The sequence below is a fragment of the Sander vitreus genome, chromosome 16 (assembly GCF_031162955.1).
Source record: "Sander vitreus isolate 19-12246 chromosome 16, sanVit1, whole genome shotgun sequence".
Lineage (NCBI taxonomy): Eukaryota > Metazoa > Chordata > Actinopteri > Perciformes > Percidae > Sander > Sander vitreus.
The window spans coordinates 16962844-16989075 of NC_135870.1; the positions used below are offsets into that span (position 1 = coordinate 16962844).

General features: G+C 35.4%; 1 protein-coding gene across 3 annotated transcripts in view; it reads left to right on the forward strand.

Annotated features, from left to right (window-relative positions):
• The window catches only part of pnpla7a (patatin-like phospholipase domain containing 7a), a 28408-nt gene extending 24697 nt beyond the window's left edge, over positions 1 to 3711 (forward strand). For 2 of the 3 annotated variants that reach the window (XM_078270743.1, XM_078270744.1), the window contains one exon: positions 432 to 3711. In XM_078270743.1, the coding sequence (XP_078126869.1) occupies positions 432 to 557 (126 nt within the window). In that variant the 3' untranslated portion in view covers positions 558 to 3711. The remainder of the gene's footprint in view (positions 1 to 431) is intronic. The other variant, XM_078270747.1, reaches the window with a different exon arrangement.
• The last annotated feature ends 22521 nt before the right edge of the window (positions 3712 to 26232 follow it).

Consider the following 26232-nt stretch of genomic DNA (forward strand, 5'->3'; position numbering starts at 1 on the left):
AGAATGGATTGGTGGTGTCCAGCACAGGGCATTAAAGAAAGAGATCTCTTGTCGGAGAGATTTTAAGAGCAGGATGAAACAGTTCAAACCAGATAAAATTTGAGATTATTAAAGGATAGATCACATTTTTAGAAGTCTATCCTTACCATATTATTATGGGCCCCGTAATCATTCCTTCTGTTCATACTGGCCTGTTTTTAAGTGATGAGGTTGATGATGCTTTATAAAACAGAGGGAATACAATTACCAATAGAAAGCAAATGCATTGGACAAGGGCCATGTATCATAGTAGCCATGTTATTTGATAGTGACCCATTCAGTAAGAGTCTATTTCTTTACAGTTTGATTAGATGTGTAGAATATTATTCAGATGAAATGTAATTTAACTCCTCATCCCTTCACTGATACATAACCTTACTTCTGATTCCCAGGATGAAGAGCTGGAAGGGAGACGTGCATGCCACATTACGTCACTCACCAGCAGCCACCCCCAGTCTCCCACCGTCTCTGACATTCCGTCAAACCAGGAAGTCCTTTCCAAACAGTCCGTTAAGTGAAGACCGGTCTAATGAACTCTGCCCGATTAGGTCATCACAATTTAACCTGCCTGTCTTTAACCCTCCAGTCTGTCCCACATCATGACTGAAGACCTGTCCCCTGCCACTATGACTGTCATCGTGACTGCGATTACCATTTTGCCCTCTGTAACATGGCCTCGTTAGCTGTGTGCTAAAATACAGGCAGCTAGGATCACATTTACTCAGCTGCAAATCCTATGCATTCCTATTATACAGCCACAAGTCTAATTATTTCTCATATTGAGATAGTCAAGCGTATTCTCTGTAGCTTTACATGAATCAGTCCAGTGGAAGATAGGTTAGGATATTTCCATGAAATATTTATTACATGAAGCTAGGTGAAAACAATGAATCTTTTTTTAATTATAATATCTGTAGACAGATTTGAGATCGTTAGTCAGTTCACCTAAATTCCCAAATAACACTCCCCTGTTATCTAGACATGCAGATAGTTTTGATATGATTTCCCCAAGTGTTGACACATCCATCTGAGATTTCTGCCACACAGTGTTAAAAGTTTACACACAAAAAATTCAACATGTCAAAAGAAAAACACCAAATTTGTTTTTTTGTATTGTCTTAAAATTCATACCTTTTCAGACCACTAAACATTATTTAAATGAAAGCAAAGAAGGAAGAGTCACTCTTTGATGGGTCACGAATATATATTACCCTGCTTTGTTTTAAGGGGCCAAAAATGTCGGGGATACACAGCTCTGAGTAATCTACAGAACAGAGTCAACAGTTTCTATCGGAACTGATTCCTCAGTAGAAAGTAGGTCCTGTGCAAATTGTTGACAGTGAGGTCTGTGGTAGTATCTGCGACACTGCTTCTAAAGACAGATATGTTTTATGAATTTTTAAAATGTAGTTTTTCAAGTGTGAGCGCCACAAGAAAAAGTCCATTCACCTCACTTGTATTTAAAGCGACCAAAATCTCAGAAACTTGGGCAAATAATACCAAAACTATCTAGGTGGCTAGATACCACTAGAGGTAAGTAAGACAAATACATGTTATCAATGCTTTTACACCACTTTATCAGATACACCTGTACAATCTGCCATAACGTCTATCTTTACAAAGATTTTTTATTACTGAGGTCATAGTTCAAGGTGGTGGTGTGCTGGACTGCATTAAATTGAAAGGTGTTTCTATTTTTTTTCGTCCTCCCTATCGACAAACATGACTGAGACAGAATAATCGAGGGGGCAGAATATTAAAAACAGTTATCAGTTATGACTACCTACGACCTCAATGCTAGAACATTGAATTATCACCTTTTATGACGATGTTAAAGAAAACAATTGATTATAGGCATCATTAAGTACACTTTACGGCAGAACAGTTGTATTGGATTGCACTTTGTGCATTTGTACCTATTAAAGTATTGCATTGTTGTATTCAGTTTTGAACCTAACCTGTAATGTTTTATACGCTCAGTCTACATTCTGATTCACATCAGGACTGATTTACAGAAAGATAGCAAAACAAGCAGCACACTCAATGGCCATGACTGCCCAGTGTGCCAGGGACATAGATGGAAGAAATGATTGCAATCCACTTCATAGCACTAGTTTCCCCTCTCAGTTTGCAAAAGAACTCTGAAGCTCCACTCGCCTCAATATAGTTCATGCACAGGGGATAAGAGCAGAAGGACAGTTCTTCACTAGAACATGTTGTAACATGTAACTTGTCAAGACATGTTTTCGATTTTTTTTTCTCCAGTGATTTGGATCTAAATATTCTTTTGAAACTGCCATTAAGATAATCAGATTTTTGTTGCATTATTGCATACATAGTTTTATAGTCAAAAAAGTGAATAAATATTCACCCTAGATGATTTTATGCACAAGCCACAACAGCTGGACAATCACTCCAGCAATGCACAAATATACTAACAAATCGTTTTAATGTATAGCCTTGTTTAAAATGCCTCTCTGTAAGACACTTTAGAGTTAACTTAACCTTAACTCAAATTATTGATTAGTGTGATATTTATTCTCTTCATTTTTGATTAATGTGATCTTTATTCTTCCAATTGGCAGATTCATATTTTGGTCTACGTCAGAATGTCAATGTCAACATTTCTTAGAGCTCAAGGGGACATCTTTAAATAGTTTTTGTCTGACCAACCGTCCAAAACCCAAAGATATTCAGTCTACTACAACAAAGCCTCACATCTGAGAAACTGGAACCATCAAATGTTTGGCATTTTTCTCAATGAATTGAGTATCAAAGTCAGTAGTTTTCTGTTGATTGACTAATCAGCCCTAATAACCTTATAACCAGAGCCCCAACAATACTGCATAACAACTTTTTTGAATGAGGATCTTCGTAATTTGTTTCTAAACTAATTAAGATCAAAATATATACTGAGTGGGGACATTTTTGTTAATAAACAAACTTGTCTGTGTTAGACAACCTATGTAAAAGTGATTATACTGTGATTGTATGACACATGATAAAATACAAATATACTTGCAATAAGCTCATATCAACCGGTCAATTTATCCGTCAGGCTCTAGTCATTAGAATATCAATGCAACTTTTTATGGTTTTATTTTCTTCCCACTTGATATAGCACCCTGCGAGCCTCACCGTATGAAGCTGTGATCTCAGCTAATACTGGTGCTATAGTGCCTGCCACCATACATGTGTAAACAGTAGGAGAAACCCTGTGATGATAAACACTATGGGGATGCCATATGGTGTTGTTAAATGAAGTCTGGACACAGAATGAGTAAGGCAGAGAGGGACACGTTTACTAATGCGGTAATGGTCTTTGCACTGGTGTTTTCTTTTGTACTTTTGGGCGTTCTCCAAAAACGGAACACAATGAATTTATGTCTGGCAGAATGAATGTTTCGCTACTTTATTAAATTGGACATGGTAATGTGTGGATGTGGATGAAGTGCTTATGTAATGTGTGGAACTGTGCCAAGTTAATATTACAAAGCCTTAGATGACCCGTACAGAAAAACAACCACTTGTGCCCTCATTTAACATTAGTGTCCAATGATGAATGTTTGCCAGTAAGCCTGTACTGTAGGCCATCAGTTATTTGTCAATATTTATGTTACTTGAAAAATATAGTTTTTGAAAATTGTTACTAATAAATCACTGTTTGCTGTAGTATTCTGCATGTCTTTAATTTCCCAATAAGCCATCTGACTTTGTAGTTTGCTGTAGAAAAGAAACAACTTTAACTTTTAACGATTATTTTCACATTTGGTTAATATGTTGAAAATTGGTAATAAATTATTAAAAAGCCATAGTATAGTTGAAAAAAGTTATAGGATGTGGAAAAGTCATGAAAAAGTCATAGTATTTGTCAAAAAGTCATAGTATGGGATATGGAAAAGTCAAGTCTATAAAGAGGAAAAGTATAGTATGTCAAAGTATAGTATGTTGAATAAAAGTCAGCATATTGTGTGGAAAAGTCATTAAAAAAATCATAGTATAGTACGTGGAAAAGTCATAGTATGTCGAAAGAAAGTCATAGCATTGTATGTCGAAAAAAAGTCATAGTATACTATGTCAAAAAAAGTAATAGTATAGTATGTTGAATAAAAGTCATAGTATAGGATGTAAAAAAAAGTCCCTAAAAAGTAATAGTATAGTATGTCAAAAAAAAAAGTATATGTCAAAGAGTCATAGTATTGTATGTTGTGAAAGTCTTTTAGAAGTCATAGTATAGTATGTCAAAAAAAGTCAGCGACATCCAGTGATCAGACCGCCAACCTGACGTCCAGCGACCAGACCGCCAACTTGACATCCTGCAACCAGACCGCCAACCACCTCACACAGTAACTTATGTACTTATGTTGAATAAAAGTCATTGTATAGTATGTCAAAAAAGTTCTAAAAAGCCACAGTTTAGTATGTCGAAAAAAGTAATAAAAAAAAGTCATAGAATGTCGAACAAAATCATAGTATATTTGGTCGAAAAAAGTGATAAAAAGTCATAGTATAGTATGTCGAAAACATTTATAAAAAAGTCATAGTATAGTATGTTGAAGAAGTCATAGTATGTCCAAAAAAGTCATAGTATAGCATGTCGAAAAAGGTGATAAAAAAAGTCATAGTAGAGCATGTTGAAAAAAGTCAAAAGTCATAGTATAATAAGTAATAGTATATAGTATGTCGAAAAGAAGTCATTATGTAGTGTGTCGAAAAGTCATAGTATAGTACGTCGAAAAAGGTGATAAAAAAAGTCATAGTACAGCATGTCGGAAAAAGTCAGCAACATCCAGTGACCAGACCGCCAATCTGACGTCCAGCGACCAGACCACCAACAACCACACACTTCTGTACTTATGTTGAATTGAAGTCATTGTATAGTATGTCGAAAAAAGTGATGAAAAAGGCATAGTATAGCCTGTCGAAAAAAAGTGATAAAAAAGTAATTACGTAGTATGTTGAAAAAAGTCATAGTATAGTATGTCGAAAAAAGACATGTCAAAGAAAGTGATAAAGTCATAGTATAGTATGTCGAAAAAAGTGATGAAAAAGGCATAGTATAGCATGTCGAAAAAAAGTGATAAAAAAGTAGTCACAGTAGTGTGTCGAAAAAAGTCATAGTATAGCATGTCGAAAAAAAAGTGCATAAAAAAGTCATAGTATAGTATGTCGAAAAAGTCATAGTATAGTATGTCGAAAAAAAACTGATAAAAAAGTCATAGTATAGTATGTCGAAAAAAAGTGATAAAAAAGTCATAGTATAGTATGTCGAAAAAAAAGTCATAGTATAGCATGTCGAAAAAAAGTCATAGTAAAGTATGTCAAATAAAGTATGAAAAAAGTCATAGTATAGTATGTCAAAAAAAGTGATAAAGTCATAGTATAGTATGTCGAAAAAAGTGATGAAAAAGGCATAGTATAGCATGTCGAAAAAAGTGATAGAAAAAGTCATAGTATAGTATGTCAAAAAATAGTATAGTCTAGAATGAAAAAAGTCATAGTATAGTATGTCGAAAAAAGTCATAGTATAGTATGTCGAAAAAAGACATATGTCAAAAAAAGTGATAAAGTCATAGTATAGTATGTCGAAAAAAGTGATGAAAAAGGCATAGTATAGCATGTCGAAAAAAAGTGATAAAAAAAGTCATAGTATAGTATGTCGAAGAAGTCATAGTATAGATGTCAAAAAAGTCATAGTATAGCATGTCGAAAAAAGTGATAAAAAAAAGTCATAGTATAGCATGTTGAAAAAAGTCAAAAGTCATAGTATAATAAGTAATAGTATATAGTATGTCGAAAAAGAAGTCATAGTATGTAGTGATAAAGTCGAAAAAAAGTCATAGTATAGTACGTCGAAAAAGGTGATAAAAAAAGTCATAGTACAGCATGTCGGAAAAAGTCAGCAACATCCAGTGACCAGACCGCCAATCTGACGTCCAGCGACCAGACCACCAACAACCACACACTTCTGTACTTATGTTGAATTGAAGTCATTGTATAGTATGTCGAAAAAAGTGATGAAAAAGTCATAGTATAGTATGTCGAAAAAAGACATGTCAAAGAAAGTGATAAAGTCATAGTATTATGAAAAAAGTGATGAAAAAGGCATAGTATAGCATGTCGAAAAAAAGTGATAAAAAAGTAATTACGTAGTATGTCGAAAAAAGTCATAGTATAGTATGTCGAAAAAAGACATATGTCAAAAAAAGTGATAAAGTCATAGTATAGTATGTCGAAAAAAGTGATGAAAAAGGCATAGTATAGCATGTCGAAAAAAAGTGATAAAAAAGTAATTACGTAAGTGATAAAAAAGTCATAGTACAGCATGTTGAAAAAAGTGATAAAAGAGTCATATCATAGTATAGCATGTCGAAAAAAAGTCATAGTATATAGTATGTCGAAAAAAGTGAAAAAAAACTCATTACGTAGTATGTCGAAAAAAGTGATGAAAAAGTCATATAGTATGTCAAAAAAAAGTGATGAAAAAGTCACAGTATAGCACGTTGAAATAAGTCATAGTATAGTATGTCAACAAAAGTGATAAAAAGTCAGTAATATGTCTAAAAAATTGAGAAAACAGTTAAAGTATGTCAAAAAGTGATAAAAAGTCATAGTAAGGTATGTCGAAATAACTGAGAAAAAAGTCATAGTATAGTATGTCGAAAAATGATAAAGTCATAGAATGTCGAAAAGAGTCATAGTATAGCATGTCGAAAAAAACGTGTTAAAAAAAATCATAGTATAGCATGTCGAAAAAAGTGATAAAAAAGTCATAGTATAGTATGTCGAAGAGTCATAGTATAGCATGTCGAAAAAAGTGATAAAAAAGTCATAGTATAGTATGTCGAAAAAAAGTGATGAAAAAGGCATAGTATAGCATGTCGAAAAAAGTGATAAAAAAGTCATAGTATGTCGAAGAGTCATAGTATAGCATGTCGAAAAAAGTGATAAAAAAAGTCATAGTATAGCATGTTGAAAAAAATCATAGTATAGCATGTCGAAAAAGGTGATAAAAAGTCATAGTATAGCATGTCATTAAAAAATCATAGTATAGCATGTCGAAAAAGGTGATAAAAAGTCATAGTATAGTATGTCTTAAAAAATCATAGTATAGTATGTCGAAATAAGTCATAGCATAGTATGTCTAAAAAAGTCATAGTATAGTATGTCAAAAAAAAGTGATAAAAAATTCATAGTATAGCATGTTGAAAAAAGTGATGAAAAAGACATAGTATAGTATATCGAAAAAAGTGATAAAACATCATAGAATAGCATGTCGAAAAAAGTCATAAAAAAGTCATAGTATAGTATGTCGAAAAAAAGTGATGAAAAAGGCATAGTATAGCATGTCGAAAAAAGTGATAAAAAAGTAAGATATAGTGTGTCGAAAAAGTCATAGAATAGCATGTCGAAAAAGGTGATAAAAAGTCATAGTATAGTATGTTGAAAAAAGTGATAAAAAAAGTCATAGTATAGTATGTCAAAATAAGTCATAGCATAGTATGTCTAAAAAAGTCATAGTATATAGTATGTCAAAAAAAAGTGATAAAAAAGTCATAGTATAGTATTATGAAAAAAGTGATGAAAAAGACATAGTATAGTATATCGAAAAAAGTGATAAAAAAGTCATAGTACAGCATGTTGAAAAAAGTGTTAAATAAGTCATAGTATAGCATGTTGAAAAAAGTGATAAAAAAAAATCATAGTATAGCATGTCGAAATAAGTCATAGTATAGCATGTCGAAAAAAGTGATAAAAAGTCATAGTATAGCATGTCAAAAAAAGTGATAAAAAGTCATAGTATAGTATGTCGAAAAAAAGTGATAAAAAAAGTCATAGTATAGTATGTATGAAAAAAAGTGATGAAAAAAGACATAGTATAGTATATCGAAAAAAGTGATAAAAAAAGTCATAGAATAGCATGTCGAAAAAAGTGATAAAAAAAAGTCATAGTATAGCATGTCGAAATAAGTCATAGTATAGTATGTCTAAAAAAGTGATGAAAAAGGCATAGTATAGTATGTCGAAAAAAGTCATTAAAAAGTCATAGTATAGTATGTCAAAAAAATATATAAACAAAGTCATAGTATAGCATGTTGTAAAAGGTGATAAAAAGTCATAGTGTAGCATGTTGAAAAAAGTCATAAAAAAGTCATAGTATGTCGAAATAAGTCATAGTATAGTACGTCTAAAAAAGTCATAGTATAGCATGTCAAAAAAAGTCATAAAAAAAAGCATAGTATAGCGTGTCGAAAAAGGTGATAAAAAGTCATAGTATAGTACGTCGAAATAAGTCATAGTACAGCATGTTGAAAAAATTGATAAAAAGTCATAGTATAGCATGTTGAAAAAAGTGATAAAAAGTCATAGTATAGCATGTCGAAAAAAGTCATACTACAGAATGTCGAAAAAAGCGAGGAAAAAAATCATAGTATAGTATGTCGAAATGAGTCATAGTATAGCATGTCGAAAAAAGTGATAAAAAAGTCATAGTATAGTACTTCGGAAAAAGTCATAGTATGTTGAAAAACGTCATAGTACAACATGTCGAAAAAAGTGATAGTCATAGTAAAGTATGTCGAAAATAGGCATAGTATAGTATGTCGAAAAAAGTGATAAAGTCATAGTATAGTATGTCGAAAATAGGCATAGTATAGTATGTCGAAAAAAGTGATAAAGTCATAGTATAGTATGTCGAAAAAAGTTATAGTATAGCATGTCGAAAAAAGTCATTAAAAAGTCATAGTATAGCATGATGAAAAAAGTGATAAAAAAAGTCATAGTATAGAATGTTAAAAAAAGTGAAAAGACATTACGTAGTATGTCGAAAAAAGTCATGGTATAGTATGTCCAAAAAAGTGATGAAAAAGTCATAGTATAGCATTTCGAAAAGAATTTAGAAAAAAGTCTTAGTATAGCATGTTGAAAAAAGTCATAGTATAGTATGTCTAAAAAAGTGATGATAAAGGCATAGTATAGCATATCGAAAAAAGTGATGAAAAAGTCATAGTATAGCATTTCGAAAAGAATTTCGAAAAAAGTCTTAGTATAGTATGTCGAAAAAAGTGATAAAAAAGTCATAGTACAGCATGTCGAAAAAAGTGATAAAAAAAGTCATAGTATAGCATGTTGAAAAAAGTCATAGTATAGTATGTCTAAAAAAGTGATGATAAAGGCATAGTATAGCATGTCGAAAAAAGTGATAAAAAAGTCATAGTATAGTATGTCAAAAAAATATATAAATAAGTCATAGTATAGCATGTCGAAAAAAGTGATAAAAAAGTCATAGTATATCATGTTGAATAAAAGTGATAAAAAGTCATAGTAAGGTGTCGAAACAATTGAGAAAAAAGTCATAGTACAGCATGTCGAAAAAAGTGATAAAAAGTCATAGTATAGCATGTTGAAAAAAGTGATTAAAAAAATCATAGTATAGCATGTCGAAATAAGTCATAGCATAGTATGTCTAAAAAAGTCATAGTATATAGTATGTCAAAAAAAAGTGATAAAAAGTCATAGTATTATGAAAAAAGTGATGAAAAAGACATAGTATAGTATATCGAAAAAAAGTGATAAAACATCATAGAATAGCATGTCGAAAAAAGTCATAAAAAAGTCATATTATAGTATGTGAAAAAGTGATAAAAATCATAGTACAGTATGTCAAAAAAACTGAAGAAAAAGTCACAGTATATCATGTTGAAAAAAGTCATAAAAAAGTCATAGCATAGTATGTCGAAATAAGTCATAGTATAGTATGTCTAAAAAAGTCATAGTATAGCCTGTCAAAAAAAGGGATGAAAAAAGCATGGTATAGTATGTCAAAAAGTGATAAAAAAAAGTCATAGAATGTTAAAAAAAAAAAAGTGATAAAAACGTCATATGTAGTATGTCGAAAAGAGTCATAGTATAGCATGTCGAAAAAAGTGATAAAAAAGTCATAGTACAGCATGTCGAAAAAAGTGATAAAAAAGTCATAGTACAGCATGTCGAAAAAAGTGATAAAAAAGTCATAGTATAGAATGTCGAAAAGAGTCATAGTATAGCATGTCGAAAAAAGTGATAAAAAAGTCATAGTATAGCATGTTGAAAAAAAGTGATAAAAAAGTGATAGTATAGAATGTCGAAATGAGTCATAGTATAACATGTCGAAAAAAGTGATAAAAAGGTCATAGTATAGTATGTCGAACAAAGTCATTAAAAAGTCATAGTATAGTATGTGAAAAAAATATATAAAAAAGTCATAGTATAGCATGTTGAAAACGGTGATGAAAAGTCATAGTGTAGCATGTTGAAAAAAGTCATATTATAGTATGTCGACAAAAGTGTTAAAAAGTCATAGTACAATATGTCTAAAAAATGTATAGAAAGGTCATATTATAGTATGTGAAAAAGTGATAAAAATCATAGTACAGTAGGTCGAAAAAACTGATGAAAAAGTCACAGTATATCATGTTGAAAAAAGTCATAAAAAAGTCATTGCATAGTATGTCGAAATAAGTCATAGTATAGTATGTCTAAAAAAGTCATAGTATAGCATGTCAAAAAAAGTCATAAAAAAGCATAGTATAGTATGTCAAAAAAAGTGATAAAAAAAGTCATAGAATGTTAAAAAAAGTGATAAAAAACGTCATATGTAGTATGTCGAGAAAAGAGTCATAGTATAGCATGTCGAAAAAAAGTGATAAAAAAAGTCATAGTATAGCATGTCGAAAAAAAAGTGATAAAAAAGTCATAGTACAGCATGTCGAAAAAAAGTGATAAAAAAGTCATAGTACAGCATGTCGAAAAAATGTGATAAAAAAGTCATAGTATAGAATGTCGAAAATAGTCATAGTATAGCATGTCGAAAAAAGTGATCAAAAAGTCATAGTATAGCATGTTGAAAAAAAGTGATAAAAAAGTGATAGTATAGTATGTTGAAAAAAGTGATGAAAAATGCATAGTCAATAGTATGTCGAAAACAGTCATTAAAAAGTCATAGTATAGTATGTGAAAAAAATATATAAAAAAGTCATAGTATAGCATGTTGAAAACGGTGATGAAAAGTCATAGTGTAGCATGTTGAAAAAAGTCATATTATAGTATGTCGACAAAAGTGTTAAAAAGTCATAGTACAATATGTCTAAAAAATGTATAGAAAGGTCATATTATAGTATGTGAAAAAGTGATAAAAATCATAGTACAGTAGGTCGAAAAAACTGATGAAAAAGTCACAGTATATCATGTTGAAAAAAGTCATAAAAAAGTCATTGCATAGTATGTCGAAATAAGTCATAGTATAGTATGTCTAAAAAAGTCATAGTATAGCATGTCAAAAAAAGTCATAAAAAAGCATAGTATAGCGTGTCGAAAAAGGTGATAAAAAGTCATAGTATAGTACGTCGAAATAAGTCATAGTATAGTATGTCGGAAAAAAGTGATGAAAAAGGCATGGTATAGTATGTCAAAAAGTGATAAAAAGTCATATTATAGTATGTCAAGAAGTGATAAAAAAGTCATAGAATGTTAAAAAAAAGTGATAAAAAAGTCATATGTAGTATGTCGAAAAGAGTCATAGTATAGCATGTCGAAAAAAGTGTTAAAAAAGTCATAGTATAGCATGTCGAAAAAAGTGATAAAGTCATAGTATAGTATGTCGAAAAAAGTGATGAAAAAGGCATAGTATAGCCTGTCGAAAAAAAGTGATGAAAAAGTAATTACGTAGTATGTTGAAAAAAGTCATAGTATAGTATGCAACAGGACAATGACTCAAAACACCGGAGCAAGTCCACAACAGAATGGCTTCAGAAAAACAAAATCCGCCTTTTGGAGTGGCCAAGTCAGAGCCCAGACCTCAACCCAATAGAGATGCTATGGATTGACTTGAAGAGGGCCATACATATGAGATGTCCAAAGAATATGAGTATAGTACACATGCACGTGCGCACACACACACACACACACACACACACACACACACACACACACACACACACACACACACACACACAGCAATGGATTACACATACCAATGGGTGATTAATCCCACTTTATTGATGTGTCCTATAATCGCCTACCCTCCCTGGGGAACGCAGACTTGCATCAGCTAATTAATGAGCATGCAGGGGGGAATTTAGGTCACAAGAAGGGAGAAGAGAAAAAATCGATACATCACAGGGAAGAAAGCGGAGGGCCTACAAAATGGGGTGAATGAGTACAGGCTCCCAGGATATGAGAGTCTTTTGACAGAAAGACAAAGAAAGAAGAAGAGGTGCCATTGTGCTGGTCTGGTGGCGGACAATGACCCCACTCTGGACTGAATTACTGCGACAGGCAGCAAGAGATTTAGAGAGCCATTTTTTTTTTTTTAAATGAGGCAGGCGAAGTGGGGAGACAAGGGGAAGTTTTTGCCCTCAAACAGATGAACAGTTTGATTTATAAAAGGTCATATGTAACGGTCCAGCGCCACATACTGTATATCTCTCTCTTTCCATCTTTCCATCCACACAGCGCCGCTCTTTTCCCTCCCTTCCTCCCTCTCGTTCTGCTGCTCTCATTCTCTTTCCCCTGCCTACAGGCTTTTGGAAAAATTGGGACAAAAAGGACTTAAACAGGTAAGTGGGTCACACCTTTTGTTGCCGTAGTGAAAGTACCTCCGTGACGTGTGAATACAAAAATAGAGTGTCAACATAGAAAGGTCCCCGTACAAAAGTGTATTAGTACCACTTACTGAACCTAAAATCATTACATGAAGGTAATAATACAATATGTAACTTAGGAGCTGGTCACATTTTTACAAACTAAACAATTACACCCAAAAAAATCAATAGATAAATCAGAAATAAAAAATAATAATTACTGGTCATCTACCAAAGCATGCTGCTAGGTAACAATTACATGCACACTTAAGACACAATACCTACACACTGCTATATCGTTCCCGTTTGTTCTTTTATTCCAACGTTTTGACCGGAACCAAAATGGAACCAACGTAAGAAAGACCATTTCTGGTGAAAAGGTTTGCCTTTTTACGTAAAATTACAGAAGATTGGAGGGAGAAAGCTGTGTGGGAGCAATTTTTTTTGACAGATGCAGTCTTAATAAATTACAACTTAGATGTGAGTTCAGGTTGGACTACACTTGGGATCTTCCACAAAAGCAACAATTCTGACAATTTTTGAGGCCTCACAGCTGAAATCATTCTGCTGCAGTCACTTCTCTTCACTACCCTCGAGTTCATAGCTCTGTCAGCATGCAGCTACCACTTGTGTAAATCTTCCCCTTTCAGCATGTCTCTGCCATCTAAAACATGGGACACTTTGTTCCAGAACAGAAGCAGCAGCAGCCATATCTCAACATGCTCCCTTCTTAGTAAAAAAGCTCTCAAGAGATGATTTTCCAAACTGCAGCACCGGGTGTCATTTGAGGTAAACCAGTTCATTTTAGTGCATTATATTCACTGTAAAAAAGTTGCTGCAATTGCAAATGGGAGCGTTAAAAGAGCACTCGACATTTGAGAGCTTTAGAACAAGATGTTGTCTGAATGTTAAAAACTACTTTGGAAATAATTCCTGCTGGAGGTGGATCAAAAGGTGGGTTGTGTAATGCCTTTATTTTACCATTTTTTTCCCCCCTAGCTGTCAAAACACTGCAATTAAAAGAGCAAAGCTAACAAGTCAAAGGAGACAGATCCATATTTATCAGATGGCTTTAACAAAACAAAATAATGCTACAGACATAAATGTCCATAAAGTAGATCTGGCCTCAGTGTGATGAGTTACTATGATAAATTAGTACTGAACTTATTAATCGAATAGTCAATCAACAGAGAATTAATTAAGAACAAGTTTGATAGTTTATTAATCAGTTACGCCATTTATCAATCAAAAATACCAACTATCCAACATTATTTTTCTCTGGTTTATATATAAATGTAATGTCTTTACATGTCTATCTTTTGCAATAATTGGTTGGACAAATAAGGTTTTGAAGATGTCATGCACATTGGGCAACTGGTGAAGGCCATTTTTCACAATTTGTTCCACATTTTACAGACTATATGATTAATCACAAATGAAAATGACCATCAGTTGCATACCTTGTTCCAATAAACATTCCAATAAAGCCAAAAACCACACTAGATTTTAGCTCATCCTAAAAAAAAATTACAGCGTGTAAAAGCAGAATGAAGCTTGAATCTTATTGCAGGTGGCAAAGCAATGACCAGAGAGCCAGATTTAGAAATCCCCCCCAAAATAATCACACATTGATAACTTCAGATTTTCTTGTGCCACGTACAGAAACTAAATGCCATGTGGATTTGATTTGTGTCAGGGATACAAGCTCCAATAGAGGACAAAGTAATTTTTCACAAAAACCTATTCAACAGCGTGCTCTATCTGCTCTGGGCTCTGTAGGGTCCAGTAAATTAAGGTTGTTCATTATCTCGAGATTTTTTGTCTCGGTTTCAATCTGTCACAGGGTGAGTCAGACGATCACGGCCTCAGGCCTGTACAGGATGGAGCGATAAGAACAAAATGAGATTGCATGTTGTTCCAGTACAGACATTATTAACATGCAGCTGTTGCCTCCTCTTTTTTAAAGCTGTTATAGTATGTGAGGACACAGAAGTGATGACTCACATACTGTATTACTTTACATAACACACATTTTACATCTCAGACATAAAGTTAAGTAAATGAAGCGCTTAAACAGTTACGGTAAATGTAACACCCCCGTGCATACACTAGTGAAGTACTCATTTACATAACAAAATTCAATCTGTGTGCACGACTGAACTGCTCTCATATACAGTACACCACTTTGACACCTTCGCTTTACTGAAACACTCACATAAGTCAACTACTACAGATTACCTGATTTACCAGATTACAACAACAACATGCTGAAATATGTGTGAAATGTTCAGCCCACCTGTATGCATGTTATTGTTGTGACTGAGGGAATATTTCTAAAGTGCTATTGTCTGAGAGGAAATTAGTTAATAAGCAACCAGGGAAACAGAGGACGTAGGAACAACAAGAAGACATTCGCCCACCACACAGGTTTCTACACTGACTATGATCACTAGGACACAGAAGGAAGAAGGATACTGTCTGAAGGAAAATTGAATATAAAATTGTCAACAGTCAATTTTGCACTATTGTAGAAGTCCACTCTTTTCCTCCTCTTACCATATCACTATGCCTGTTATGTTTGTGCAAATGTCTGGCAATAAACAATGTATGCAGCCCACATTTCCACACAGAAATGTAACTTTATCTATGATGTCTGTCAGCAACAACCTGTATCATCCAAGAAAAATTAGGCCAAAAAAAGGCCCATTCAGGCACTTTTCAGGCCATAGCAAGACTTCTGAATACTGGCATCTCTACTGTTAGGTTGTGAAAGTCAATTACGATCCACACAAGAAAACAAACCACTATTATTTATTGAAATATATTTAGCATGATGGTGAGCTTATCAATTAAATTCAATTGCCTTCAACATTTATTATCAGTGCACCCATAGTTGATTTTTTTAACATCAACTTTCCATGTACTGTAGATGTACAGCAGAAAGTATCAGTATGTATGAGCTGAAAATAAAATCACGTCCTCAACTGGCAGCTTGTGTGGGTCTGGATATGAGTCTGCTGAATCCCAGTCAGGATATGGCTACAGATTTGTGTGTGGGAGTGTGGGTCCTGTGCGCTGTGTGTAATATGTTCACAGACAACCTGCATCGGAGGTCAGGATGAAAACAAAGATGCCTTCATAGCTGCTGGTTGATCCAGCATAAGGTCTGGGCAGAGCTGTTGCCTCTTTCAGCTCTCTGCCAAGCTAATAATATCCTGCTAACGCTGAAGATTGGGAACACGAGGTGAGAGCACCTCACTGCCCAAGTACGTCACCGGGGTTTGCAGCTTCTAAAAAAGAATAACTTTTCCCCAGATACAAACAGGGTCATGGGTTATTTTAATACGCACAACAGAAATATTCCTACATACTTGATAGAGGCTAAAAAAAGAGCAAATACAGAATGCAATTATGTGAATAGTGTATTTTTACTCTTTTATGGGTTTGGTTGTGTATTTTGGGGTTGGTTAGATTAATGAAAGAAACATTTAAAACAGGTCAGGTTACTTTTAGTGTTGCGGCAGCACACAGCTAACAAGGTGGAAATGCAAAGGTTTTCATTTTAATCTCATTGTCAATTTGGTTGGGTGGCTACAGGCCTTAAAATCATGAATGATTATTTTTTTAATTTCCATGCTTTTTTTAAACAGTACTGTACCAAGTGTATGAAAGTTCAGTTACTTTGTCCACTTATTTTGGGCCATGTGAAGCTGGATTCTCTCCAAGCTTCCATTAAAGGATTGGCAAAGAAGAACTGCCTGATATTTTCAGTATATGAAACATCAGAATCCGGACCTCATAAAACTAGATCAGAGCTGTGATTTTGGCAAAAATAAAAATAAAAAGAGGATATTTGAAACGAAGCAGGAACTTGTATTGTTCACTAGAAGCATTCTGGTTTTATTACATTCGGTAAGAAAAGCAACCAAGTTCCCATTAAAACCTATAGTCTCACTTCTTCTAGTGTGTATTTTGGTGACATTTAAAAAAGGCACAAATAACTTTAAGAGTCAAAATGTCACCAACATTAGATCCAATGTTTTTCTACAGACCGTGATAAATATGTTTCAGTGTCCAAATGTTCACACATCTGTCCCACTCTGTTGGCCGGAGCAAAACTGTAAATACTGTTCCATTTTTCTTAGCGCTGTCATCAACATGGACTTTAGCATTGTCCTTCCCTTTTGAAACTGGGGTGTGTGTGTAGGTGAGTGTTAAGGTCTAAGGGAGTGCACAGTCTGTCAGCACCAGGGTCTCCAATAGCTCACCCACCCAGTCTTCTGATGGCCGCTTGTTTATCACTTTCTACTCTCGCTCTTCACTCGCCTGTTTGTTCGATTCTGTGCTGGATGGGCTGTCACCACCAGCCCCCTTCCCTCCATGTTTCATTGCTGTATGTATTCACTCTCCTTCCCTCTCTGCTGTACAACAACTCCACATTCAGACACCATCATATCTTACTAATCCAGACCTTTAACATTTTCCTCTCTCCCCCCTTATCCATTTCTCTCAATGCCCATGCCTTCCTGTGATTACCGTTTTTCGTTGCAGGAAAACACTTCCTCCTACAGTAAGTTGTCTCTCTCTCTCAATGTTTGCCAACCAACAGAGATCTGAGGCATTTTGGCAGGGCTGCCCTCAGAGGCATTAGGCCACATTGAGTGAGAAACCAAGTCAGAAAGACCCTTTCCCTAGCTGAGCAGCGAGACAGAGCAGATAGCTGTGACACAAAGGAGTTTAAATCAGATCAATGTGCCCTTTGTCATCTCGCTGTCTGCCCTGTCAGTCTGTGTATCTATCTGTCCATTTGTTGTCTGTTTGTTCCTCAGCATCTATTTTCTGTGTGTAATTAATCTGTCTATCTATCTGTCTATGCCTGTTTGATCCGTTTTGCCTGTGAAACCACAGGTGTCTGAGCAAGTTTATATTTACTACATATAATAAGTGATGAAAATCAGACATCACGATATTCTTAATAGGCCTGCACGATTAATCGTTATAAAATCGCGATCTCGATTCACCCTGTCCACGATTACATTTTTTAATAACTTATTATTAACTAATAAAATTTTATATATATATATATATATATATATTTTTTTTTTTATGACTTTGATTCTCATTTAATTTTACGAGCCGACTGCATCACAAACGCTACTACTTTCTTCTGTGAGTTTTAAACATAGACTATAAAAAAGGTTTTAAAGTGCTCCCAAGCGCTGCAGTGCTCTCCCTTCTCTTCATTGAAGCCTCTGTGTTTACAGGCTTGTGGTGATGCGCAATGTGCTATAGGTGCCAAAAAAAACCCAATGTTTGGTACTGACAATTTGTTTTGTTTTGTCATGGTTCATGTGTGCAATAAACATTACACTTCGTGAGAAAAAAATCGTGGCAGAGAACCGTGAAATCAATTCTAAGCTAAAAAAATCGTGATTCATATTTTTCCCCGAATCGTGCAGGCCTAATTCTTGACCAAATACATCAATGTTGATATTACGACAATATTGTAGGGTTGACAATTGGTGCTTTCACAAAATATTTACACAATGAGATTTTAGATAAATAATCATCAATAATGTGGATATAATGACAAAGTGGGTATAGGCAAATAATAGACTTTACTGTAATGCAGCCTTTAAAACCAGGAAAAGACAACACTTTTGCCATATTAACTATATTATGATATCCAAAATCTAAGACGATATCTAGTGTCATATCACAATATAATATCTATATATTGCCTAGCCCTAGTCTGCACCAAATATTGTACCAATCAATCTAGCAGATGTTGAGATATTTCACATGAGAAGTGAAAACTGCTGGTGGTGCTTCAGGAACATTCAGGGATCACCAAAGTCAGTAGGATTCATCCTCTATGGACGTACCATCCCTAGAGCCATTCCACTAGCATGGCTAAAAATTATTAAAGTTTTTTATATGTGAAATGTGTTCAAATATCCTTTTATTTAGGTAAGGTGTTGGTTTAGAGAACTTCTTTAAGCATCGAGCAGCTATTTTGTTGTTGACAAAAGCTTTCTCTTGGTTTAGTTTCCATCCATATGCCACTTATTACATCAGCCAGTGTGTGTGACCATTTCTATCCTGTTTGTGGATTTCTTTGTCTGTCAACTGTTCTTTGCCACATTCCTGTATATCTGCCTGTATCTCCAGGTGTCTCGCCCGCTGTTCGCCATGGTTCTTCAGGGAGAAGAACTGCAGCACAGGACAGAGAGACGCTTTCTGGTGCTTTGGCTTCATATTTAGCTTCATCATGATGTTCCTGGAACTACATTAAATCACTAGCCTCCCTGCGAAGGACACATTGTTCCTGGTGGTTTTTGGTATGCGCAAACAGAGTTCTCAGAATAAAGGAGCAGTGTTTGTGAGAAGGAAATCTATTGTTAGCTGATGTCTGGTGACATCATTGAGTTTCAATTTTACACCTTTAGCGTCTCTCTCTCTTTTTCTCTTTCACATACACACAAGAAGTGAATGAATCAAGCAAGGGTACATTTGTCTATTTGAGTAAACAATAATTCATCATTTCGGTCTCTGGGAGGACAGCCAGCGCTGGCCTCAGTCTCCCATTCATCTGCAGTGTAACACTGCTGCAGTGGAGCTCCATTCACTCTGGGCAAATCTTAAATATACCCAGTGGACACTTCCCAAAGAACCACTCAAACTTGTTTATATTCTAATACCTGCTAACGCTGCAGTTACCATAGAGAGAGTCCCACTGGATCTGCAAATAACACATTCATGCTGTTGTAGTTTTTTATGGTGTCTTAGATTGTTTTGCAGTTTTATATGACGCAAACCCACACCCAGAACATCATATTTCCTTCTTTACAGCTAACTGAATGTTGTAAGTACCCTTAAAGTGCTCTGTTATTGTCCTGAGGTAATGCCATTGAGCGGAGACCATTTTTTAAAATGTTCCTGTCGGTACATTCAAGGACAACATCAAAGATTTTAAATTTGGCTGCCAGACAGCAACTCTTTTACTGAAAGAAAATTAGGGGTGGGCGATCTGACGATTTTAGATCGTGATCAATCTTGAAGGCGTCCACAATCTACTTTTCAGTCTAATTGTAGAGATAGCGGTATTTTATGTTCTCTCATATTTGTTATCAAACTTCACATAATCGTATTGACTAGCACATCCAAGCTACGTGAACAAACCAATTGAGTAATGTAGTCAACTAGATGGCTATGCTGGACAAATTACTTCAAGTGGCTCTTTCTTGGGTAACGTATTGTAAAGTGTGAGTTATAGTTGTTATCAGCATGGCGGATGCCAAAAAATAACTTAACGTCAGTGGTATGGAAATGGTTTGGCTATGCAGTCTCATATATTTACCAAGACAAAGTTATCTGTAAACTTTGTCGAGCAACAGTGGGCTCTTCAGTAGGTTATACAACAAACCTACCACCTTAAAGATCGTTCTTCACGCAGCTTAACTCGTCAGCATCCCACGTGACAAAAACAAAACAGTTATCATTGACCGATACATTTGAGCGATCAAAAAAACTCAACCAAAGCAGCAAGCAATGTGTAAAGAGGTACTGTAACAGAGGTCACATTAGCGAAGGATATAGTGCCATTTAAAGTTGTTGACAATGTGGGATTTAAAACGCTGTTGAAAACTTTAGATCCTATGAGCTGCCGCAAATATTTTTCTAATACCGCCATCCAATATTGTGAATGTCCAATATTTTTATGACTTATTGGCCAGTAAGATATTTTTCAGAATTTGAAAATGCAATTTTGTGTTTACATTTTGCTACTTTTGAGTTGTGAGTACTTGAAAAGTGTTATTTTATGATTATGTTATATTTTGGTTTCTGTTTAAAACTTCAAATAAACTCAGCTTTAATCATCATTTTAAAACCTGTGTTGTATCTTTTATGCAATGTTGTGTTTTAGTGGTGCAAATGGAAAAATTCATAACTGAGAAAAAAGATCGCAATTTGGATTGTCGATCGTGATTGTGATTAAATAGATCATGATGTTATTTTTTTCGGCAAATTGCCCACCCCTAAGCCAAATTCATACTTTGTTTGTTCATATTTTTGGAATTTGATTTTCCAAAAACTTCCAAAAAGGCAGTGCTTTTAGGTCGCTCACTCTTAAATGTCAGATGTCAAAGAGTCCTGAAATGATAGCTTTTAAAATGGTTCCTTCATAATTTACAAAACTTGAAAAACTTAAATGTAATAATAAATATGACCGAATGTGCAGGAGTACCTATCTTGAGCAAGTTTTAAGTCTCTGTACAGCGAATCTTAAACCACACCGACATGAACTGAAATCTGTAGCTGCCTGAGAGGTGGGAGGAATCTAACCTACAGCCAAAATAATTAGTTGTTTAATCAAATAATGAATTAGCCAATGGACAGAAAAGTATCTGCAACAATTTATAATAGAAGCGAAATGCAATTTCATGCAATGTAATGACATTAATCATGAAAATATTAATTATTCCCAATTCAAATGCTTGAAAAATGGTCAGCAACAATGCATTATTTTAGCCATGCTAACTGTGTGGCTCTGGGGGCTGGCAGTGTTGGTTGGTTGGTCCACCATTTTGGTCCAGACTGATATATCTCAACAACTATAGAATGGATTGGCATGACAGTTTGTACAGGCATTCATGGTCCCTGAGGATAAATCCTAATTACTTTGGCGATCCCCTGATATTTCATCCATAGCCATCATCACGTCAAAATCAACTTAAAATTACAAAGAGTAAACTCTTGTGTGTGTGCGAAGGCAATAGAGAGGCAAAGTCCCTCCCCTTCCGGTGAACCGCCATGGGACCTTAACTCGGAAAAAATATGAACGGTAGTGAATGGGTAAAGACAAATAATTTTTTGATCCCGTTTGAATTGAGCCATGAATTACACATCATCAGTTTAATAGATCATTTCACAAGTCACGAAAGTCTCAGTTTATTGTTAAACCGTTGAAGTATAAGACTGTGAAAATGCGTAATTAGAAAGACTACACACTTCAAAGTCGGATGGATGACGTCTTGCTGTAACGTTACTCAAATGAGCAGCGGATCTTGCTTGTTCTTTTGCTTTTCTGCTGAAAACACTTCACTGGATAAAACACATCAGGTAAGATAACGTTACATGTGTTGTGAAACAGAGCTAAGCTAGCTAGCTAGCGATCAAGTTGAGCATCAAGCTAGGTGACGAAAATTGTGTCAGCCGAGAGATGTAGTTCACTGAGCGGTTTCACACAAAACTAAGTGGTCATATGACAAACCTACGGCTAACTGAGACTTTCTTCGGTTGAAAAATTATCTTTTAAATTGACGAACATCATATTTGTAATCCATGGCTCAATTCAAACCGGACCAAAAAATAATTATTATCTCTCAATTGATTCCAGTTCATATTTTTTCGAAAGATAGGTCCCATGGACCAGAAGTAGAAGGGCGTGACTTCGGCTCTCTATTTAAATCCAGCGCAGGAATGGCGGACTCAGCCATTAACAATGAAAACTATTATATGAGGAAATAATTATAGAATATAAATACACTAAATGGCTATTGCTGAAAACATGGCAAACATAAAATCAAAATTGGGTTTGATACAGTATCATGAAAATGTTAGGGATTATAACTTTAAAGCAATGCTTGGGCGCCTGGGTAGCTAACATGGTAGAGCGCGCACCCATATACAGAGGCTCAGTCCTCGACGCAGCAGCCGTGGGTTCGGTTCCAACCTGCGGCCCTTTGTTGCATGTCATTCCCCCTCTCTCTCCCTTTTCAAGTCTAGGCTGTCCTGTCAAAAATAAAGGCTTAAAAATGCCACACAAAACATATCTGCATAACCGTCTTTATATGCAATTTGTAGACTACACAGTTTTGTAACTGCTACATTAGACAGACAGAAATTCACAGAATCAAGCTACAAAGTGAAACAGTTCAGTCCCTCTTTCACCTACTTCCTTGACCATGACTCTTATGATCTGCTCCTGCAGACGCCGCATCAACCTGTGCCCCTTTTTTCCATTACACATTAGCTATCTGTTTCTCCTTCTCCACTTTTATTCCCATTTCTTCCAATCTCTCCTCATTTTACATCTTCTCCCCCTTCCATCAGCACTCTAACCAGCATCTCCTTTACCTCTCAGGGAATCAAACCACTACTCCTCAGCCAACCAGAGAGTGCAGGAATCTATTAAGCACAATAGTGGAAATATGTCACCTGGGAGCCGATGTTACGAGCAATTTAGTATGGAGGGAAGGGTGGAGAAGAGGAGCAATGGAAGAGGGAAGGTGTGCTGCAGTACCAAGGTGAGACAAGGTGGGGATAGACATGGGTGTCACGTACGAAGGCCTTCCCCCTCTCTCTTACACCCCCTCTCTCTTACACCCTTACACACCCTTACACACACACACACACACACACACACACACACACACACACACACACACACACACACACACACACACACACACACACAGAAATGCCATTAGTCTCAGAGGTATTTCTGGACCAGTAATGAGATTGGAGGACTGCCCTGTTAGAGTTATATCACCCTTAACAACACCATAAATTTACCTGCTTACACTGCAGTGGACAGATATACATATTTTTTTTTTTTGTACTGGATGGTTCATATCATATAGAGCCAGTGAATCAAAGTATTAATTCATCATCCTGTGTAAACTAGAACAGAGGTTTGGAAACACCAATAAAAGAGATATGTTGACTTAAATACAGAATACAACTTGTTTTTTTGAGAGTTTGTAGTGTACTTTTTCTTCTCTAGATTACAAGTACATTAGGGACCTGGACGTTTTACTGCATTAGTACAGCTATAGCTAATTACTTTGCATATCTTTTTCATTTCAATATACATGTGGGGTCATAAAATATGAGGTGTTGATGGAGTGTAAACTATGAATCTGATAGATGGGAATGTGTTGGCTTCATATTTTAATGTGGATCAAGTTTACTACCTAGAGCAGTAGGCTTTTAAAAAGAATATGAAGGTAATTTACTTTTTATCTGTAATTAATTTATAGTGTATTTCATTTTACTGTAGCCTGACTGTAATACTTCTGAAACATGGAGCATGTGCTAACTTCACTTACCAATAAAGTGTATTATGAGTAAAAGTAATTACATTTCAGATAAACCCCCCCTCTTTGTAATGTAACACTGTAAAAGGAGCCATTTAAAGTTTTAGTTGCATACTATTATGATTATTCTGTCAAATTACATTTCTTAACCATTTATGGACTAAATTGTGTTATATCCTCTGAGCTAAGCAGCGCGATCTGAAATGTTTAAAGTGGAATGCTGAACATTTACACACCATCAACACCTCTTATTTTATGACCCCATATGTATATTGGAATGAAAAACATATGAAGTAATAGCTATAGCTGTACTAATGCAGTAAAACTTACCGTTCCCTAATGTACAGCAGACCCAATTTAAGATAGTAGTATAATACTAATGTTAATCATATGATGTATATGTACATACTCATACATTTATATTTATATTCTATTTCTATGGCATGAGCCACTGAGAAAAAAATTATTTTGTCCTACAAGCCATGCATGTTATGTGTATTGGTCTGCTAATGCTAAAATAACTGCATATATTTAAACTTTACTCCACCAAGTGCTATGTGTGTGAATTAACAGCCTCTTCTGTCAGAAAGCACTGCAGAAGGAAGAAGTCACTGTTTGACCTTATAGCTGAAGGAGCTTTGCCCTGGCTTTTCTCTGCTTCACTATTAGGAAGAGAGCCTGCTGTTGTTCAGGAGTGTACAGATGACAGAGCTGACAGTGATAGCTGCCTTTGTAGAGCAAAGGGCCATCTCATCACTGTCAACACCATGCAGAGCTGCGGCTGAAGCAATTCAATGTACACATCTTCAAAAATCTTTTTGTATGCAGCCAATATCAAGTGTTGAGTCAGTGGCATCAATAACTTTCTCCAAAAGTAATGAAAAATAAGAATTATGACTTCAATATTGGTGAGAGAATTGGGGGGAAATGCTTAATCCTACTGGTTTTAGGTAAACAGATTCAGTTAAAACATAGACAATGATTAAGTATCTGATGGGGAGGCCAGAGCGGTTAGAAAATGAGGACTAAACAAATGAACAAGAGAAAGAGGGAAGAACACAGATGGAGGGGATAAAGGGGGGCGTTCAGCTGAGCTTTGTCATTCCCTGTGTAGTGTCATCCCCTCATCATGTGAATGAATTAAGAACTTTTATCCTCCACATTATCTACGGGATTCCACGGCTCATTTATATCACTGCTGCCTGTATGTCACAGGGGCGTGGGTGGATGAAGTGACTACGGGGATTCCCGTTAACCAGGGAGAATGACAATTACCATACAGCCACCCTTGCCCAGCAGAGACGAGAATGGACATGGAGCGATGGAAGATGAGTCACTAAGAGAGGAACCACGGTTTAGCTCTCTAATGAAGCTCATGTCCACTGGTGATAAATAATGAGGGCTGCCCTAAATCTCTGGGGAGTTTAGGAGGACGTGGAGGTAGGCACGCTGCGTGATGCAGGTTCACCCGGTGTACACATGTCCACCCCAGACATAGACACCCCTTTGTCAGGGATAGTCATACTCTCTATCTCTCTTTGTCTAACATCTTATTCCATTAGCCTGTTTCATTTCCCCCAGCCCTCTCTACCTCTGTCTATTAAATTTGTGTTTCCCATCTGCCCACTTACTGTCCTCTATTTTGAAGTCTCTGTTCTCTCCTTTCTGCGTTTCTCCTTGGGCTTATTTAGGGTCAGCCATCTTTTTCCAAGACTCTGCCAAATGCACTGTCTAGGTCATTCTCAACATTAGTATTCACAGCAGTCATTTGCCTTAGTGGTTCTCATTCCAGTTCAGGAGAGTGTCTGGTTTCAGCACCATGGAGAGCTACGCAGACTTTTACCTCCACATCAGGGAAGGTTTTTTTTGTAGTTTTGGTGATCATTCCTTCGAGTTTTGAGAACAGTTCAGTCACTGACTTGATCATAGGGGTGTGCAGGTGAGGTGGGGATTTACAACAGATGGAGATAATAATAGAAAAAATAATGTGAACTGCAGGTTTTGTTAGCTATAAAGGAGGACTGGCAATCACCGCTTTCATACAGTATGTAGTTTTCAAAGACAAACATGGAGACAGTGAATGGAGCCCCAAAGAGGCCTATATAACAGGAGTCAGTCAGGAAAAAAAGACATCTGCCAAACAAACTCCGTCAACAAAGATGAACAGCAGTCCCAAGTTAAAGGATAGATCTGGTGATATTCTACATGTTAGCCTTGTTTTTTAAGTAATATAATTTAAAAATATATATTTGTGATCCATTTTAAAGATTTACCTCGTCAGTGGGAAAGTATTTAGAGATGGCCGAAAAAACTTTGGATACTGGAATACGAGAGATTAAGTATTTTAAGGAGTGCTTAAATTGACTTGCAAACTAATATCATCCATCTTTGTACCAGTGTTTGCAATGTTGATTTAGTTACGTTTTGTATTTACATTATTTTGTCTACCCCCTGCATGCAATAGTCATCAG